This window comes from Lissotriton helveticus, chromosome 5_1 (genome assembly GCF_964261635.1).
Source record: "Lissotriton helveticus chromosome 5_1, aLisHel1.1, whole genome shotgun sequence".
Lineage (NCBI taxonomy): Eukaryota > Metazoa > Chordata > Amphibia > Caudata > Salamandridae > Lissotriton > Lissotriton helveticus.
This window is the reverse complement of record NC_136065.1, coordinates 2128017983-2128039499: the sequence shown is the minus strand read 5'-3', so window position 1 is coordinate 2128039499 and position 21517 is coordinate 2128017983. Positions and strand designations below refer to the sequence as shown.

At 44.6% G+C, this 21517-nt stretch overlaps 1 protein-coding gene across 1 annotated transcript in view; it reads right to left on the bottom strand.

The window, feature by feature from the left end:
* FIBCD1 (fibrinogen C domain containing 1) overlaps positions 1-21517 on the bottom strand; it is a 979992-nt gene that overhangs the window by 282818 nt on the left and 675657 nt on the right. The window contains exon 8 of the mRNA XM_078646209.1: positions 4964-4976. Coding sequence (XP_078502335.1) covers positions 4964-4976 — 13 coding nt within the window. The remainder of the gene's footprint in view (positions 1-4963; positions 4977-21517) is intronic.

Here is a 21517-nt window from a genome sequence, read left to right as displayed (position 1 = left end):
ACACCAGTTAGCGACAGCTAATAGGAGATAGCGACCATCTTGGGCCCCACTTTGCATGCCAGTGATATTTATCACTAATGACATGCAAAGTCGGCGTGCCAAGATGTTAGCGACTGGAAACAGTCGCTAACATCGCTATCTCCTATTACCAACTTTTGGAGATATTCGCGCTAAGCGCAAATATCTCCTAAAGCTAACACCTGCCCTGAGCAGTTCTTAGCCATGTTATCCAATGGGAGGTGGATAACATGGCTAAGAGCATTAGCTCGGTAATGCATGAATATCGCTGACTTTTCAGCGATATTCATGCATTGCGGCCGTTTTTTATCGCATTTGCGATAAACCTTGGTAATACCAAGGTTTATCTGCGATAAAAATCGCCGATGTGCGGCGATAATTTTTGTCTCTAAACAAGTTAGAGACAAAAATTATCGCTAGTTGTTGGTAATATACCCCCCAGTTTTTATATGCATCGGATAACCCAGCGTCTGACCCCGACCCTGGCTGGAGCAGGACTGGCAGAAGTAGCGTTTCAAGGCTCTAATGGCACTGAGAAGTACAGCCAAAGTGCGCAGGAGATTCCCATGAAACGTGTCCCCGTGTACCCCTCACTCTAAAATGTGGGAGGATAAATCACTTCCTACGCCCAAGGGTGAGAGGGGTTAACAGGAGGGCGGGTTTTAGTCAATGTGTGGTTAATAGTGGATGGCACCCAAAGAAGTGAACAAGAAAAAATAAGCTTTTCTGTGTTTTCTGTGCAACCTTGGCTCTAAATTCTCCGAATAAATACAACCAGCTCCTGATGAAGGACAGAGTCAGAAACATCCGGATTTAGTGTGATCTGCACGGGCTCTGAGGGCATTCAACCCAACTCTGGAATGAAAACAGAGGCTGCTTTTTGAACGAGGTCTGTCGTCCACTGCAGGACAACAGAAGTCTCAGACAACGTGCTCTGAGTCTGTCCTCTGGGCGGGAAGAGAGGGAGGAAGAAAGACTGCTTTGCTGTAAACACAATCCAACTATACAACATCATGATTGTGCTTTCCTCCCATTGGTCAGCGCATCTCCGACGTGACGCAATCCAGACGGCTGCAGCTACTCACTCAAACAGCACTGTTGAATGTATGGCCCTGTCAGGGTAAACTCTGCTGTTCCAAGAAAATACACGGAGTTTCCGAGCTTCACAGACAACACACAAACACAGAATGCAAATAAATATTTAAAATAGCTTTAAAAAGCCAAAGCAAGCTGCAAACCGGATGAAAAGAAATAGCTTTAAATAGCCGTGCAGATGCGTGGAGAAATACAGCTTTACAAAGGACACAGGAACACAGAAAGGAAATAAATAATTGAATGCAGAAAGCAAATAAAACCAACACACTGCAAATAGAAAGGAAAGAAATGTTAAAAAAGATAGCTTTAAAACGCCAATGCACACCGCCTTGCAGTTGCATAGAGAAAGCATAGGGGCACATGCATCATTGTAAATTACATTCGCAAATGGTGCGAATTGCAAAATTCGTCCGTTTGCGAATGCAATTTCAACTTTTGGGATGCATCATCATTTTTGTACTTTTCGCAATTTAAGAAATCGCAAAATTGTGATTTCTTAAATTGCAAATGCATTTAAGGAATCTCAAATTGAGATTCCTCAAATGCAATGCATGAAACTTAAAAAAATTAGCGATTTAGCTAATAAGGGGAGCAAATTACCATGAAGTTGACCTTCATGGTAATTTGCGAAAACTTTGAAAAATGCACTAAAGTGCATTTTTCAAAGTTCCATTTTACACACACACACATGCCCTTGGGGCATGTGTGTGTGCAAGATGTACTCATATGCAGATTTCAGGGGTGCAACAGGGTGTCCTTTGGACACCCCTGCACCCTTGAAATTGCATTCTCAATTTGCGATTCTCTAATGGAGAATCGCAAATTGAGAATGTCTTCCCATTCATTCCTATGGGCCTCTAGGCCCATAGGAATGAATGGGGAGGTATTCCTTAATTGCGACTCGCAATTAGAGAATCGTAAGTATGGAATTTTAAGAAATCGCTATTTTTTTTGTGATTTCTTGATGCATTACAGTTTGCAATTCCTTAATTGCGATTCCTTATTTTTCGCAATTAAGGAATCGCAAAAAGCAATATTGATGCATGTGCCCCATAGCTTCCAGAAACGTTCACATAAGGCAAAGAAAAAATAGTGCCGAAAAAAGAACCTACAACCTAAAAAGGATAAGGCTGCAAGTCATTGGCCATGCTCAGTGGGAGGGAACAACACACGAAAAGGAGGGACATTTACAAGGGAATGACCACATACAAGCAAGGATTTGTGACTGACTCTCGGAATAGCAAGTAACCTGCTTTTGCAATGCAACAGGTCTAGCATTTGTTAGAGTTAGAGCTATTGGTGGTGTACATTACATTGTCTTTTACCCTTGTGTTTTGTTTTGGAGTGGATGTATGTGGTGTGAAGTGGAATTATGTGGGTTGAATTAGTATTATTAGTTGTGGAATTGTGTCTGTGGAATTATGTGGCATGGAGTGCAGTGGAATTATGGTGACAGTACGTATGTGAGATCGAATGCCCTGGAATTATGTGGAGTGGGAGTGTGCGGCATGGGGTGTAATTATGTGGAGTGGTATTTTGTGTTGTGGAGTGGTATGTAGTGGAGTTTAATTATGTGGTGTGCTGTTGAATTTTGTGGCATGATTTGGAATCCTGTGGTATGGATTGAATGCGTGCGGTGTGTTGTGAAATCACGTTGTTGAGTTGAATGATGTGGTTAGGTGTAGAATTATGTGGTGTGGATTTGAAATGTGTGGATTTGAATTGTGGGCCATGAAACAGTGCGGCTTTGGGTGGAATTATGTGGCCTGGTCTGGAGTATCTACGTGGATTATCGCTATGTGACAGTGGTTGAAAGTGTGGTGTGTTTATGTGGTATTGAGTAGACTGTATTTATGTGGAGTTGAATCATGTTGCGTGTACTGGTATGGTGTTGTGTTATTTATTTTATTCTATAACCTTATGTTAGGTTAGGTGATGTCACGCTGTGTTATTGAAGCCAGTTTGTTTTTGGTTCAGAAAAACAAAATCATTGTATTTACATCTGCGTTTTCTTTAAATTCATCACACCCGCCAGATAATAAGCACCATCAGCCACTGACTTTGCCAGGAATTATGGGGCATATTACCAACAACTAGCGATGATTATCGCTATGTTGGCTTAGCGGCAATAATTTTATCGCCGTGTTGCGGCGATTTTTATCGCTTAGGAGCCTTGCTATTATCAAGGTTTATCTCCTAAGCGATAAAAATCGGCCGAAATGCATGAATATCGCTGTAAAGTCAGCGATATTCATGCATTACCGAGCGAATGCTCTTAGCCATGTTATCCACCTCCCATTGGATAACATGGCTAAGTACTGTTCCGGGGCAGGTGTTAGCTTTTGGAGATATTCGCGCTTAGCGCGAATATCTCCAAAAGTTGGTAATAGGAGATAGCGATGTTAGCGACTGTTTCCAGTCGCTAACATCTTGGCACGCCCACTTTGCATGTCATTAGTGATAAATATCTCTGACATGCAAAGCGGGTCCCAAGATGGTCGCTATCTCCTACTAGCTGTCGCTAACTGGTGTTAGCGACAGCTAGGTAATAGGGAGATAATTTTAAAGCCAAAAAAGCGGAGATAAATCCCTTGATAATATGCCCCTTAAATTTTAAACTTGGTGGGCGTGGCTAAAATGGACTGTTTCATATAGCTAGTGTGCCAACATACATTGCCATTAGCAGTGTCCCTCAAATGTACTATATTTTACTATAATAACCAGCGCAATATGTTTAGCAACATCTGTCATATCTGAACGTAGTCTATCCTTTAAATAAAAATGCCTTCAGCCGCAAGAAACATTACAACTCATGAAATCATCTGCCATCATTAACATCTCGGAAAAAGTATTAACAAGAGCTGAACAAGAAGTTCTAGAAATGGGTCTTCCCTTTGTACCGGGGGTCGCCATGGATTTTACCAAAATCAAACTGGAGGTCACGGAATTTTTCCGCAAAGTCCGTTTGCGATGGTTCTTCAAGGAGTCCAGTGATCAACTCCATTCAGAAGCCTCGGGCCTGAGGAATAAGTCTACCTTTTGTCCACCGAACCATAATGTCTCCAAGAACATCATAGCTTTTGAACGCTCAGTCATGTCTGCCTTGAACTCGTTGGAGAAGAAACGTCCTTTCGTCCCCCTAAACATTACGAAAAAACACAAAGAAGCCATTCAAGAACTCAAGACGCAACAGGAAGCAGTAATAAGGCAAGCAGACAAAGGGGGCGCGGTGGTTCTCTGGTCTAAAAATTTATATCGAACTGAAGGTCGGAATCACGTGTACAACCAGGAGTGGTACCAACGGATCACGCATGATCCCACTGCACAGATCCAGGACGAAATTGGAAGATTGGTCAACACTGCCAGAGAAGCAGGGATACTTGGACCAAAAGAATCTGAATATCTTGTGAAGCGTTATCCACGGACTCCCCATTTGTACTTTCTCCCGAAAGTACATGAGGACCCCTTGACACCTCCAGGACGCCCGATAGTGTCCGGGTGTGACTCTGTGTTTGAACCCATCTCCAAATTCGTGGATGTGTTCTTGAAACCCCTTGTGGTTCAGGTACCATCCTACCTCAGAGACACCATGGATTTTATAAACAAGGTGGAAGGGCTGCCATTTGATTCCTCATGCCAATTGCTAGCTACCATGGACGTGTCATCTCTGTATACACAGATACCACAGCAAGATGGCCTGGACGTTATGGAATTATACCTGGAGAACCGACCACGTCCACACAGGGTACCGACTGAACTCATCATCTCTTTCGCAACTTTGGCTTTGAAGAAGAACTTCTTCACCTTTGAGGACGAGATGTTCCTACAGATCAAAGGCTCGGCAATGGGCTGTCCATTTGCCCCTGAGATGGCTATTCTGTTCATGGGCCAATTCGAAGAGAAATATGTTTTGAACAACAACCCATACAGAGGTCATATCGCCCAATGGCTCCGTTTCATAGACGACGTGTGGTGTGTGTGGAACGGGACGCCGGCACAACTTGAGGAGTTCCACGTGTGGTTGAACGATAGGAGTCCAGATATAAAATTCAGCCTGACGCACAATGAGAAGTCCTTACCATTTCTTGATGTCGAGATATCTGTGAGAAATGATGTGCTCACATGCTCACTTTACCAGAAGAAAACTGACAAGAATAATGCCTTGCATTATAAGAGCTACCACCCGCGGAGTTTAAGAGACAATCTGCCCTATGGACAGTATCTCCGGGTGAGACGGAACTGTTCCACCATTCAACAGTTCGAGTTACATGGACAAGGACTGACTACGAAATTACAGGAACGTGGATACCCTCGCAAGCTCCTAAAACACTCTATGAAGAGAGCGAGATGGACACCAAGGGAACATCTTCTTGAGAAGAGACTGAGACCGACGACGGAAAGGATGGTCTGTGTGTCTACTTTTGGTCCCCATACCAATCAGCTCCAAAAAATAATCAGAAAAAGTTGGCATTTGGTGCAGGAAATAATGCCTGATATAGGCACACCTCTCTTTGCCTTAAAAAAGAACAGGAGCATTGGCCAAATGATTACATCGACCCGCCCTCCTCCAAAAAAGGATTCACAAGGTACGATTTTTGGAGCCAATCCAGTTTTGGGCCATCGGAAGTGCGGGACATGCTCGGTCTGTAACCTAACAATAGAAGGTTCCCTGTTTACAGATGGCAAAAAGTTCTGGCGACACAATGAACACACGAACTGTAAGACAAAATACACTGTGTATGCCATCCAGTGTCCGTGTAAAAAACTGTACATTGGTAAAACCACGCAGGAAGTCCGCCAAAGAATTATTCAACACCGCTCACGGATCAATAACAAGATCTTGACTGCTCCTCTTGTCTCTCATTTTTTGCAACAGAAACACTCCAGCCAGGATATAAGATGGACTGTCCTGGCGGTTATCAGGGGTGGCAGTGGAGATCCTGACCTTCGCCTTTCTCAAAAAGAGGCGTATCTTATCCTGAAGTTCGATACATCCAATTCCGGATTGAACGAGATGTCTGAAACTGTCAATTTATGATTCCGCCCTTGATGTTGTCCAGTTTGGCTGTGCTGCACTACTATAACTTTCGCTGTGTAATTATTTTCCATTTTCTACTCACGTTTTTAACAATATCCACTGAGTCGCACAAGGTCTAGTATTGAGTCACCTTGTCTTTTGAGTCATGGCAGTGTCTATGGGTGCAATGCAATTATTGCTGTTCAGAACTCTGAAATGTACAATGAATTCAGAATTTTCATGTGCTAGATGGGTATATTGGCATGTACTACTGTAGTGAAAACAACGTGTATGAGGACGTGTAGTGATATTGTGTAATATTGCTCATTTCGACTGATGAAAATGTCTTTTTTTAAAGTGGCCTTGTAAATATGCCCATGCGCGGGGAGGAATGTCGCGTTTGGATGTGTATATGTACATGCACCACGTTGGGGAAAACAAGGGATATGATGAAATAGAGTGTTATTGTGTAAATGTGGCTCATTGTATTGACCTTGTAAATATGCCCATGTGCGGGGAGGAAAGTCATGAAAATCAGTTGAGCAAGCAGTTGTATTATGAAAATGGGGTTGCTTCTGGCATGCCTCCAAGCATAATATCAGCCGAGACGCTAGTCTTTAGTTGCATCAAAACTACAGATCCCAGCATTCCTCAGGGGCATCACGGTCACTGTGAACCGGATCCAAAATACCTTCTGGTGTCCAGGCGTCCCATCTACAAATTGCACGCCTGTAGAATTATGAAATTGCGAGGCTTTGGGCAGGCTTCCTTGTATAATATCAGCCGACAGGCCAGTCTTCAGTGTTCCCAAAAACTACAGATCCCAGCATTCTTAGGGGCCCCATTCCGTTTTTTGACCACACCCCCTGTTACTGTGAACTGGATTCAAAACACCCACTGGTGTCCCGGCGCTCCACCTACAGACAGCTTGTTCCTGGGAGAGAGTGAGCAACACGGACCTTCTGTGGCTTGATTACTTCATTCAGAAAAGTAAGCATTGCTATGCGCAGCGGTTTGTAACCAGCTCCGCTGCTGCCTCTTGACCCTGGCGCTCACAAAGGGTTTCTCTCTTTTTTCAGCGGGCCAACTTTAACTGCCGGCCTGAACTGAGGCCAGTGACCGGCCGCTTCCCTCCCTGTGGTCTGCATAGCCAGGTAGGAACCTCGCGCAAGTCGTTCTTGGTGATTGGGGGGGTGTTGTGCTGTGCACCCATGCCTTGAGAGATATATATTCCATACATGATTTTGTATCACCCATCTAGACCTACACGCGCAAAATAATGTGAGCCGCCCTGATACCTGCAAGCTTCTGAAGCCTGACACCACGCCTTAAGTCCTGCTCTGCGCCTATTGCAGGTATGATTCATACATAGGACAGCCCGTTCGCCTTTCCTAGTGCGACCCTTTCAATTCCCGTGCATTAAGCACCTTTATATATGTCTTTTAGGTGTGAACACGACATACCTACGCCACGGCAACCTTTGTGCCCGCGTGCAGGTAAATACTTTCCACTTCTCATGGAGTCTGAGTAGGCATTTTACAGTACGTCAATGTACGTCTGACACCAAATTCTGTACTTTTTTGCAGAATCTGTTTCCCAGTCCCTGTCCTGAAGAGAACCTTGAATACTTAGGTTCGAAACGCGTCGACAATACCACCCTGTGGCTACAACAAAGGGTGCCGCTAGGATGTAAATCATACCACCACTCTGTATCCTAGCCTTGCAACCCTATTTAACATTACACCACAGGCTTTCGTTGACAGGCAGGCTTGTTTTTGATCTCAACCCCGCCTGTCACTTGGTTTTTTCAATCTCTAGGACTGGTTCCCGTTTGTTCGCTTATGGATTAATCTCTGCACTGTATATAATTGCAATTTATTTGAATTATTATACATTTGTGATTTTCTTTTGGTGTGTCTAACCAATCTTTTGTTTGATTCTTTGTTGTAAATTTGTAAATGTGTGCATTTGTAGATACTGTATATATGAACCTTTTGAATTGACAGTGGTTTTGTTTGTGCTTGTGTTTCAAAAAATTGCTGATAAATGTAAAAAAGAAAAATAAACTTGTTTGGAAAATTAAATCCAGTGGTCACACGGTACAGATTGACTGTGTGTCTGGTGAATTGTTTCACGAATAATCCTGTCCAGCCACCCTGTTCTGTTTTTCCTATTGTTGAGATCCGGGTTGGTCAGATGTAGGATCCAATACCTTTACTGTTTCACAGTTCAGCCAAATCTGTTACCTCAAATCCCAGAATAGACTCTGCATAGACAAGACGCAGCTGCACTGTGCATCAGAAACAGCCTCTTCTGTTTTGTAAAAATCAATTATTCAGATAGACATACAGTACAGCATCGACATTTCTGACACCACAGTTAAGGCAGAGACAGCCTCCTTGCGAAGGAATGTTTTTGGAGCAAACACTCCCTCGCTGCCGTCCAATCACAAGGGATCCCTTAATGTTCGTCTTCCGCCCTGGGATCCCAGGAGATGCAACAGTTCCAGATGTTTCCAGGGAGTAGATCTAATAATGTTATAATGTCTGACAAAATAAAAATCCATACAGGCTGCTGCCTCGCTAACAGACCACCAAAGTGTAGCGGCAAACCACCTTTACTATGGATAACTAAAGCGGAGTTTGATGGGCACAAAAACACACTGGCTCCCAGATGTCCGCATCATCGTTTACCCAAAATGTTAAATCCAGGGTGAATGCTTAGTCCAGGGTGAATGTCTGATAAATGTCAGCGCTCTGTCCATCATCTCCTTGTGTTTGCTTTGTTCGCTCTAAGTGTGGCAGGGTATGCTCAGACGTGAGTCCCTTGCTCGCTTTACCACTGGATTCAAGCAAGCCGGGCTGAAGACGGCTGCAATGCCAGAAATTGGTCCTTGGAAGCTTGTTTCCGGTCCAGAGAAGGCATGGCTTGGCAGTTCGGGCTGGACTGTTCCCATGAGGCACAGGGTCAGACTGATTTGCATATAGCCATGTCTGAACTGGGGTGGCAGAGTGAGTTAAAGAACGGTGATGGATTAAACCCAGATCTGTGACTGGGGTTGAGTGTCTGAAAAGTGTGAGTGCACCGCCCATAATCTCCTTGTGTTTGCTTAGTTATACAGGCCCCATCACTTTGATCATCTCCTTGTGTTTTATTAGTTATATAGGACCCATCTAACTCACCACTAGTCTACCCGCAGGAGTTTCAGTAAAGGCAGTTATCCAAAGTAGCAAGAGCAAAGGAAACTGTTCTCGAGCCTTAACCAATCCAAGCCTTAAGACAGAAGCCAGATCAGTACCTGAAGGTACTTGATGTATATTTCCTTCAATATCTATTTTAAGGGCAACGGCGCTAAGCACCCACTGCTGACATCTGATATTAGTGCAGCTCATGACCTGGAATCAGAGCAGAGTCAACAGAGCCTCTCATCTTCCAGAGGTGGATAACCAGAGTACCACTAAAATGGGTATAACTAGTTATTTAGGGCACTTGGAAAACAGAAATCTGTAGCGTTACGAGCTCTATAGGGACAAGCTACTATTTGTTATTGCCATTAACCTGTAGTGTACCTACATGGATCAAAATACTGTCGCTTAAGCACACCTGATACCCAAGGACAAACATTACAACAATGAGGCCGGGTCTGTTGGCGAAGTGGGCTAATGCGTCCGCTGTAGGGGTCTGTGTTCGACCTCATGGTCACAGGTTCAAATCCCGGCGGGGCCACTCAGCCTATCATCCATCTGAGGTTGATAAAATGAGTACCATTGAGTTGGGTAACAACATACATCTGTTATTCAGCGCCAAGATACCCGTAGTCGTGAACGTGCGCTTTACAAATACACCTGTTATGTTAAGAGAGGGTATTTTATGTCGCAAAACCTAATTTAAAGTCACAGTCGAAGCAGGGTCAAGGGGCCCAGAGGCCCTGGTGCAGGCAGGTTAACTGGTCCAGCCTGTTCTGCTAGGGCAGTAAAATACATGACATTGTCACTGATGTTCAGTACAGTAGGCCCTTCTCACGCCTAGACCCCGCTGCCACTGCACCTGCTGCACAATTAGTAGCGACGCACCGCAGATTCGCCTCGAACAATCAGTCAATTGTAGCCCAATTTTTTTAGGAGGACACAGACATTCTGTGGGTTTTGGTTGAGAAACCCAGAGTCCAACTTAGAATGTTTTAACTCTAGGGTTAGGGGTCTGCCGCGTGTGAGGAAACCCGAATCACACAGCTGGGGGGGGGGGGTCACAATGAACAACAAACGTTGTTCAACTGGAATACAATAAAACTCTGCCCACAGCACCGCACAGAAAACATGCAGGCAAGGTCTATCTTAAAAGCAACAGGGTTTCTTTTCCATAAAGCCAGCACCATGAATCCTGTTGACTCCACAGGTCACAAATCTGGCATCTTGCCAACATTTGCCCAAATCAAACAACCACAATGAAGGGGTATATTTCTGAATACTGCACCGAAAAAAAAAAATAATAATATATATATATATATGTGTTGTGGAAAAGTAAATTTTGCCATGTTCTGTGTCCCTACGCCTCATCCATCATATGTTATGTGTGCATGATCAATATGCATATGTTATTCCCCATCTCTGATTAAAGACGCAATTACAGTTGTGTCCACCTCTAGTATGCTATTTTCCAGTCCTCGTGAATACTACGAATATCAGGCCTATGTAAGTAATGTTGCCACGTTTCTCAGTGTGCACGTTATTCAATTATAAAGTCCCCGTTTCCAGGCCTCAAAAGGGCCCGGACCACAGATTCAGCTCCTGTCTCCTGAAAGCCTCGCTGAGGAGCGATGCAGCCCCCACCTGTATCCTCGACCCTTCACTTACTTCCTGCCTTGCAGTGCCCGGTGCACCCCGGCTCTGCCTCTGAGTCTGCCAAAAGTATGTTATAGTTCCAGCTATCAGTTCAGTCCTCCTCCTCTGCATTCCTAAGCTACTGAACTGCATCAATAGTCTCCGTCATTGTCTAGCCTTCTCGTCTCCATGTTAGAGAAATACTGTATTTTATGGTCATTTAGTATTCTTCATCACGCACTACATGTAGAATAATGCATGGTCCAGTCTTAGAATCAAGTTAGTTTTTCCCCTCATGACTTCTAGTTTATATCAACATGTTCCCTAAACAGTAGATACCAGATAGGGTTTAGGTACATGTCGCTCCGACCCTCCAGACTCTAGTCTCTGCTCCTAGCACAGAGTTCGTAGCCCCCAGCTTCTCCTAGTAACACGTCATTGCTAGTTTTCGCGCACCATTAGGTTAGAGGTCCCGGCTCCTTAGGTAGCCCCCTCCAAAGTTTCCGCCCATTCATGACATATTCTGTTACGTTTGCACCACATGTCTATGTATACGCCCAGTTACACCTCTTATTTCTCTTATCTCTCGCGACTGCTACGTGTCACGCCTTCTACTCCACCTACTGTTACGCCTGCTGCAATGTAATGCTATGTGTTTGCGCTATGTATATAAGTCAATGTTTTGTTATTGAATGTTAGCGCGCTCATCCCAGACCTAGCCCCAGCAGCTGCTGGGCCTCTTTTCCCCTGCTGGGCCCCAGTTGTCCTGCTGGGCCCTGTCATTCTGTTCCTATGCAGGTTGTCCTGATCCTGTCCTTATGCTGTAATAAACCTGCAGAAACTCCTACTACCTCGAATCTTGACTCTTATTTATTGAGCTATCTGTTATGCTATAAGTCTAGTCAAAAATAGGGTATTATTTATTTATTTACCACATAATGGCGCCCGAATAGGGACTTGCCCTTTCCCCACGCGTCGGTGAAGCCACGCCGACCCCCTGACCCTCTGCAGTCGTGACGGAACCATACCGTGCACTGGCAGATATTTCTGCTCCAAGTATCCCTCAGGCCCACGGAGGAGACGGAGGAGGCGGTCCAGCATCCGAACGAGACGGTGGAGGAACGCGGCGAGTCCCGACCAGAGCCCAAGCCGAGAGTCCAAGGTCCGAGGTATCCGGAGGCCCACCCGTAACTGAAGTCCGAAGTCCGAAGTTCGTCGTCGTAGTCCAGTCCCGTCCGAGGCCTTCCGTTCCGTGCTGCCCGGTGAGTACCATTGCTGGGGTAGTGTCTAGACAGGGTCAGTCTAAATTGACTCCTGGTCCGTGGGTTGGTGGTACCCAAGCCCACAAACGAAGTGTTCACCTAGGTGGATACGGGTCTTGATGCGTTCCTTTATGGGACCGGTATGTTCCGTACTGTTACAGCAGTGCATCCAGTAACTCTAGTCTGTTCCGTTCTCGAGAATTCTGTTCTGTTTCTGTTTTCAGTATTTTCAGGTAGTATTCTGTTCGAACTGTTATTTATAATGTTGTTTAATGTATTTTCAACGTCGTGGTATGCCTGAATTGTTTTCCCAATTGTTATTGTTTTTCGTGTATTGTATTGTGTTCCGATTCAAGTTTAGAATGCCGCTCTTTTCCAAGTTACGTCAGTTAAAAACTAGAAAGGGTCTGCTGGAAGCAGCAGTTCCTGTTCCGCCTAGGGACAGTCCAGGTCACTTTATGTATCAGAAACATGGCATAAGCGCCATATTGTATCTAGATTTATGGGTAGAGTATACCAAACAGTTAGAAGAAAAGTATAGATGGCCCGTATCGGGTACATGGGATGCCGAATGTATCATGCGAGTAGAAGAAGCATTATGGAAAAAGAAAGCCAGACAGTCACAGAAGGATGCCATCGAGTTATGGCGTAAGGAAGCGCATAGAAGAACGGAAAAGGAAGTCAGAAAGTCAGAGTTAAGTAGAGAATCCCAAGAACGAGCCCAAGAAAGAGAATTAATCGAGATAGGTGAACAAGTCAAAGTCGAACAGTCAGACAGACAGAGGCATGCCCTTATTAAGGGTATGTATCCTCTCCTTGCCGAAGGTTTGCCAAAAGCGACCCCAGAGGCACCCAGTAATTTCCCGCCACCATTAGTTCCGACCAAGCTACGTCACAAACCGACCGCAGCTGATATTTTTATTTCGTCCTATTTGGACGACACAGTTCCAGAATATGCAAATCCAGTTCGCGCTCCACCTGTCCCCGTAAATCAGGCACTTCCCGTTCCTCCAGACACCGGAGTACCTGTTACGGTACCCCCGGGTCAGCCTGCCATACAAGTTCAGCCCACGTTACAATTACCGACCCTGCAAGCACGAAGAATGTCAGTCGACGATTCTAGTATAGGGGCCGCAGGAGGAGGTCCTCCTCAAACCCCGCCGCCACACAAACGTTTATCAGCACTCGAATTACATGCTCAAGCATCACAACGTACTCCTAAAAGTAATAAGTCTGTTACAGAAATCAGACAAGCCCTTGCCGAATGTGTCTATGACGCAGTCCCAGGCGAGTATAATATGGTTTTATATTCCGTACGCGTAAGAAGGGTGACCGAGTATCTAGTCACCTTACCAAATATGAAAGAAGATCTAGACAGAATATATCGTTTCATCCGTACAGGGGATGATCCAGAAAGTATTGGCGAAATTATGTCTCAAAGGAAAGCCGAGATTCAGCTCATGATATTAAAGTTCCTGATCAATTGTCTAATAAGAGAACAAGATTACCCGTCTAAAGATCCCGCCGAAATGAGAATTCTAACAAGGTGGAGTGATAATATAGCCGAGGGTAAGCACAAGACCATTAGTGCCATGGAAAGTATGTACAAGAAAATTCGTAAAGAAATAATAAGGTTACACGAACAGCGTAAAGCAGCACAAGTAAGCGAGAAAGAAAGTATCTCTGATCCTGAAGAGGAAGACGAGAATCCCGCCAGAATAGCGTATGTAGGAAAATCCAGATTTCCAGATCGCCATTTACGTCCAGAACCTAAGTCTATTTTTCATCATCCAGCACCAGAACGAGGTTCTCTAGAACAAGTATTTCAAGCTACCGATCACATTCTGAAATCACGAGTCGGTTACAGTGAACTAAGTACCATGCATGAACAAGAACTAGCCCGATCAGCAGTCCGATGGATCACTGATTCTACCACTTTTCCAGACGAAATAGTGGCACAAATGTTTCTGAAATTGCCCCCAGCCGAGCAACGACTGGTGGGTATGTATATGATCCAGCACCTCATTACCCTGTATGAGGGTCAACATTCTGATCCAGGCCCGTTACATGATATCCTGAACGAGTTACTCCAGTACAGATGGAGAGGTCTAGGTACCGATTTAATAAGTGTCATTCTAGAACAGCGCCACAAGTATAGAACGTTCCTGAACCCGCATTTTGTTCATGTCTCACCCCCAGAAAGTAAACCATTCTACATAGACAGACAGAATCCGCTACGAGAAGTCCACCCAGTCCAAGGGGCGGGTGGCGTAATGCAACGAGTGTTTATATACACTCCAATATCAAAGATGGAACTTCTTGAAATGAAGAAATTAATTCCCTGTCATGACAAAGATCCAGCGGGGTTCCATAGAGAATTAAAAGACATGCTCCGTATGGGAGAGTACACTTACCCAGATATCATTAAAATGTTAAAGGTCCTGCTACCCGCAGGGGTGTATGAAAAGTTAAAGGAAAAAGAATGGGAGGTGGGAGAGAAAAAGATCGATTGGACAGCTCTAGAAGCTGAAGACAAGGCACGAGTACCAGGTACCGGTCTTGGAGATAAATGTAAAGAATTACCAGAATTATTGATTCAAGTTTTACCCAGATTATTGACAACTAGGAAAGAAGACTGGGATGCAATCTCAGCCTGTAAACAGAAACAAGATGAGGATATTAGTGATTTTTATTCTAGATTTGAGAAATGTTTCAGTATTAATAGTGGTCTCAAGACAAGTAGTGAGTCATACCCTCATCTTTTCGTTACCAAATTAGTCGAGAATTCAAGTCCACAAATTAAAAACCGAGTTTTGAAAGTCGAAAGCACCTGGCAAGCAAATACTCCGTCCCAGATGCTCCAGATGCTCCAGTATCACCAGAATAGAATTAGAGAAGAGCAAGAACACGAAAGAAAACGTATGAAGGACACGAAAATGAAAGTGCTAGTTGCACAGTCTATTCCTCAAGACAGTCAGAAGAGGGGTCCGAATCAAGCCAGTCATCCTGCAGCTCCCGTTAAAGGGAACTGCAATTATTGTAAACAGCCAGGTCATTTTATAAACGAGTGTGCAGTTCTGAAACACAACATAGCTACTGGTAAGACTAAAGAAAGACCACGTCCGCCTAGACAAGAACAAGTTTCACAGACTCCTCAGTCACAGAATGCACCACAGACAGTTACAGTTCCGCAGCCCATCGCTGCAACACAGCACGTTACATCGCAGATGTACCAGTATGCACAGTCCGAGTATCCAGAGTATCAGTCATATTCATGAAACAGCCTAGAGAGGGAGGTAGGCTTGCCTCTCATCGAGATACCTGTAGACCAAGAAGGTCCCTATGTTCACAGTCAAGTATTAGGGAAAGACAGAAAGTTTTTGATCGATACAGGGGCAAGTAGGACCACAATTAGTCATGCCGAAGTTCCAGGGGCTCCGCTCTCAGGCTCAAGAAATGTTTCCCTTGGATTTTCAGGAAAACCCATAGTTAATGAAATATCTAAGCCAGTTACTCTAGAAGTAGGTCCATTGTCCCGTACTACTGATCTGTTACTTACTAAGTCATGTCCAGAAAATCTATTAGGCATTAAGACATTGAAAGAATTAGGTGCAGTTATTTGCTGTTCCCCAGAGGGAATACGTCTGTTCCTACGTGACTTTAAGGGTCACTATGTGTTACGAGATTTTGATTCAAGATTGTCTAAAGTTCCGCAGCATTTATGGGCGCAAGGTCCAACTGATGTAGGTTACATGCAAATCACACCCTATCGTGTGACTCTCAAACCAGGTGTAGTGTTACCACGAATCAGGCAATATAGATTGCCACCTGAGGCTGTAGCAGCCTTATCCAAAATTATTGACGAGCTCATGGCTCAAGGAGTAGTTGTAGAAACTGACTCCAATGTGTGTAATTCTCCGATCATTCCAGTCATGAAGCGTACTGATCCAAATGCACCCCCAGTATATCGATTAGTGATTGATTTACGAGAGCTTAATAAATGTATTATTCCTCAGTACCCAGTTGTCCCAGACATTTCTTCCCTGTTAACAGCCATTGATTCCGAAGCCATGTTTTTCACTGTTATTGACCTCAAGAATGCATTTTTTAGTGTCCCCATTCATCCAGACAGCCAGTTTCTTTTCGGATTTTGTTTAAATGGAAGGAGCTATATGTTTACACGCGCTCCTCAAGGTTTCACAGAAAGCCCTAGTATTTACAGTCAAGCACTCAAGAGACAACTAGACAACATTCACATGCCAACTGACACTGCCCTGCTCCAGTATGTCGATGATCTACTGATCACAGCCCGTTCTGAACGTGCTTGCGAGCGAGCATCACTTACAGTTCTGTATTTTCTAGCCGAGATGGGGCACAAGGTGTCACCTTCGAAGCTTCAATTCTGTGTCCAGCAAGTGGTATACTTAGGACACTTGCTGTCCAAGAGGGGTAGGCAGTTGACACCCGACCGTATCCAGTTAATAGCGAGTCTTCCCCAGCCCAGAACCCAGAAGGAGGTACGTGCCTTTATCGGCCTTACTTCTTATTGTAGACAATGGATTCCCCAGTATGCCTTCCTAGCCAAGCCACTGATACAGTTAACGACACAGGAGGCAGCCGTATCGACTGTCCTCCCTTGGACATCTGACCATACACTTAGTTTTAACGAGTTAAAGAAAGCCCTATGTCAAGCTCCAGTTCTAGCTACACCGAACTACAGTAAGCCTTTTACACTTTTCGTTACTGAACGCGAAGGTACAGCATTATCTGTCCTCACACAAGATCAAGCAGGTCAATACAAGCCCTGTGCTTATTTTTCGAGCACATTAGATCCAGTCGCCCAGGCGTTGCCTGCGTGCCTCAAGTCAGTTGCAGCCACAGCACTAGCTATCAGACAAAGTGATTCTATAGTTTTAGGACATTCCCTGACAGTACAAGTTCCACATTCAGTAGAAGTTCTTTTAAACCGAACACAAACTCAGCACTTGACAATTGCACGTTTAACAGGTTATGAATTGACACTGTTCCAGCCACACATAGGAATTAGACGCTGCAATGTCCTGAATCCTGCTACACTGTTACCATCAGTTAGTTCAAATCCAGACACACATGATTGTGTGGAAGTAGTTAACATTACGACAAAGCCAAGACAAGACCTGACAGACATTCCGTTACCAGATCCCGACCTGACACTTTATGTGGATGGTTCATGTATGAGAACTGGTACAGGAGAACTAGTCGCCGCGTATGCAGTGACTACTGACACTGAAGTTATCAAGACACACCGTATTGATACTCTGTCCGCTCAAGCAGCAGAGCTAGTCGCTCTGACACAAGCCTGTATACATGCCAAGAACCTGAAGGTTAATGTTTACACAGATTCACGTTACGCATTCGGAGTTGTACACGACTTCGGAGTGCTCTGGCAGGAGAGAGGTTTTATGACTTCTCATGGAACCAAGATTCAGCATGGTCTCCTTATTCAAGCCCTGTTAGATGCCATACATTTACCGACATCTATTGCTATCATGAAGTGCAAAGCACATACGAAAGTTACTGACATTATTTCCCAAGGTAATGATTTAGCAGACCGCACAGCCAAGCTTACAGCACAGACTCCAGACATTCCAGTTAATCTGACACATACTCCAGATCCGATTACATGCATGACAGTTAAGGACCCTACTCAAGATGTCATAGATATCCAGTCACATGCTACTCCCGATGAAATCAAGAAATGGTCTGTACAAGGAGGGGTCCAGACAGATCAAGGATGGTTAACGAAGGGTAGAGCCACATGGTTTCTCCCCGATTCTATGGTTCAAGTCATTATCAATACCGCACATAGTCCAGCACATTTAGGAGAAAAAGCTATGTTAGACAGTATCCAGAACATTTGGTTCAACAAGCATTTACGAGCTGCAGCCAAGCAGAAAGTCCGTACCTGTATGATATGTTGTCAGTTTAATCCAGGTAAAAGTGTCCCGGTGGAACAAGGTGGTTTCCAGCCCCCTGACCACCCTTTTGAGGTCCTCCAGATGGATTATATTCAGATGGAGCGATGTCGAGGTTTCAAGTATGTCCTTGTAGTTGTATGCGCCTTGTCCAGATGGACAGAAGCATATCCAGTCCCAGATTACACAGCCGCGACCACTGCCAAGCAGTTGGTTCGTGAATTCTTCCCTAGATATGGACTCCCTAGAGTCGTATATTCTGATAACGGCCAGCCATTCTCATCTGAACTCATGAAACACGTTTCCCTTTTGTTAGGGTACCAGTGGAAGTTCCATTGTGTACGCCATCCAGAAGCAGCTGGACTAGTCGAAAGGCATAATCAGACTCTGAAAATCCGTATAGCAAAAGTCTGTAAAGACAAGGGTGTGGACTGGTTAGTAGCTTTGCCAGTCGCTTTGTTTTATATGCGCATGGTCGCACATTCCAGATCAGGTCTGTCCCCGTATGAGGTCGTTTACGGCCGCCCCCCTAACATGTGGGGTACTCCTAGACCCCGAAGTATTACCGATGTTTCATGTAATATGCTGACAGATTACCTAGCTTCCTTGATGTCTGCCCTCAACTCATGTCGTTCACAGGTTGCCGCCGCATTTCCAGACAATACCGAGGTGGCACCGCACGAGATCGTTCCAGGCTCCCTTGTGATGATCAGAAATTTCGACAGATCAAGTCCGCTGGAACCACGTTGGAAGGAGCCACGTCAGGTCCTCTTGACCACCCGAACTGCCGTCAAGTTGGAAGGCAGGAAGGGGTGGGTCCACCTTTCTCATGTAAAACTTTTCAAAGGATCGAAACCAGTTTTCAAAAACATTTCCAAGAACATTTCCCAGGACTCGAAGGATTGCCAGAACATTGTTTTAAAGGACTGTCCCGCACAAGACATTATTACAACCCCTCCCTTGTTAGAGAAAACTCCGCAACAAGAGTATAAGTTAAAGCTCAGGTCTAATAAGTCAGCCAGTTTGATTGTATAAGTCCTCCCCTAGGTGAAACGGTTAGACTGTTTCTGACATGTATAAAATAGACCCCCATAGTGAGAGAGTCAGTCAAAGCTCAATCAAATGTATCGTTTTTCTGAGTTTCGTATTATTCATCAGCATAATGATTTCCTGCACCAGCTATGCTTTCTATCTGTGTTTTTCAGTTCCTCATGTAAATATGTCTGCTCATGCTACAGTAGAGCACACGTTTAGTGATCTGCCTCCTCACGAATATGCATACCGCCTCGCTATGCGTAATAACACATTTATCCGTATGTTACATTATTCACACCAGACCAGCAATGCCACTAATTGTTGGGTGTGTGGTCGACTCCCCCCTTTCCAGACACCGAAGGGAGTTCTGCCACTCTTTCCTTATCCATTCTCACACAATGGTTCGTGTGGAGCATGGTCCACGTTAACGTCATCCTCAACAGATATGTCTTTTCTTAACAGTACATGTTTCCCAGACAAGCAAGGTTTCCCCCACAGAACAGGTTTAGATTTAGAAAATGAAGTATATAATTTAGGAAATTATTCGTCGAATTTCATGGTTCTGAATGTTCAGTCTGATACTACTCCAGACTCACCCGCTATTTCAGTACTACCAGTCAAAGGCGAATTATGTGTCCATAGTTATGGTTCTGTATATATAGGTCATAGTGAATGTACTACTGTTATCCAGTATAGTGACAGTGGGAAATCTATTTTCAAAGCTTCACGTCATTCTTATTTTATTTGTGGTCAAACTGCATATGTCCGTCTGCCCCTCGATTGGGAGGGAACCTGTTACATTGCTTTCCTACTGCCACCTGTCTTTCTAGCCCCACCTGACTATCATAGGAATTCTTTCCTAGTACACACTAGACACAAGAGAAATCTCCCGATTGTCGATTATACTGAAACCGCCGCAGAGCAATTCATTGATATTGATAAAGGTGTTTTCCCTTATTTAGGTACAGTTGTAAATAGTAAGCTAATCCGTAGGTTAACAAGAACCCTTGAAGCAGTAGTAGATGAGACTGCCTCCGCTCTAGGTAACCTAACCGAAGAGCAATCCTTTATGAGAATTGTCGTTTTACAGAATCGTCTCGTCCTTGACGTCATACTGGCCGATAGGGGCGGGGCCTGTAGAGTTCTCGGATCCAGTTGTTGTATTTTCATTCCAAATAACGCGCCGTCTGTTTATTCAGCTATAACCAGACTCCATAAAATTGCCCATCTGTTACACCAAGACCCAGGCACCTGGACATGGTCCGGTTGGTTCTGGAATATAATTTCCGCATGGGGATGGAAAGTCCTGTCCTTTTTAGGTATTGCAGTAGCGATCATATTTAGCTGCTGCCTCTGTATACAATGTGGCCCTGCGATTTGCAGCATGTGTGCTACCTCTTGTATTCCCAGTCCCAAGCCCTGTTCTAAATCCCGTTCCAAGACAATTCGAGACGAGCAAATGGTACTGTATGAAATGATAGATGGTATCATGAATATTGATGTTTCCTGATGGAAACGTAGTGACAAGGAGGGAATGTGGAAAAGTAAATTTTGCCATGTTCTGTGTCCCTACGCCTCATCCATCATATGTTATGTGTGCATGATCAATATGCATATGTTATTCCCCATCTCTGATTAAAGACGCAATTACAGTTGTGTCCACCTCTAGTATGCTATTTTCCAGTCCTCGTGAATACTACGAATATCAGGCCTATGTAAGTAATGTTGCCACGTTTCTCAGTGTGCACGTTATTCAATTATAAAGTCCCCGTTTCCAGGCCTCAAAAGGGCCCGGACCACAGATTCAGCTCCTGTCTCCTGAAAGCCTCGCTGAGGAGCGATGCAGCCCCCACCTGTATCCTCGACCCTTCACTTACTTCCTGCCTTGCAGTGCCCGGTGCACCCCGGCTCTGCCTCTGAGTCTGCCAAAAGTATGTTATAGTTCCAGCTATCAGTTCAGTCCTCCTCCTCTGCATTCCTAAGCTACTGAACTGCATCAATAGTCTCCGTCATTGTCTAGCCTTCTCGTCTCCATGTTAGAGAAATACTGTATTTTATGGTCATTTAGTATTCTTCATCACGCACTACATGTAGAATAATGCATGGTCCAGTCTTAGAATCAAGTTAGTTTTTCCCCTCATGACTTCTAGTTTATATCAACATGTTCCCTAAACAGTAGATACCAGATAGGGTTTAGGTACATGTCGCTCCGACCCTCCAGACTCTAGTCTCTGCTCCTAGCACAGAGTTCGTAGCCCCCAGCTTCTCCTAGTAACACGTCATTGCTAGTTTTCGCGCACCATTAGGTTAGAGGTC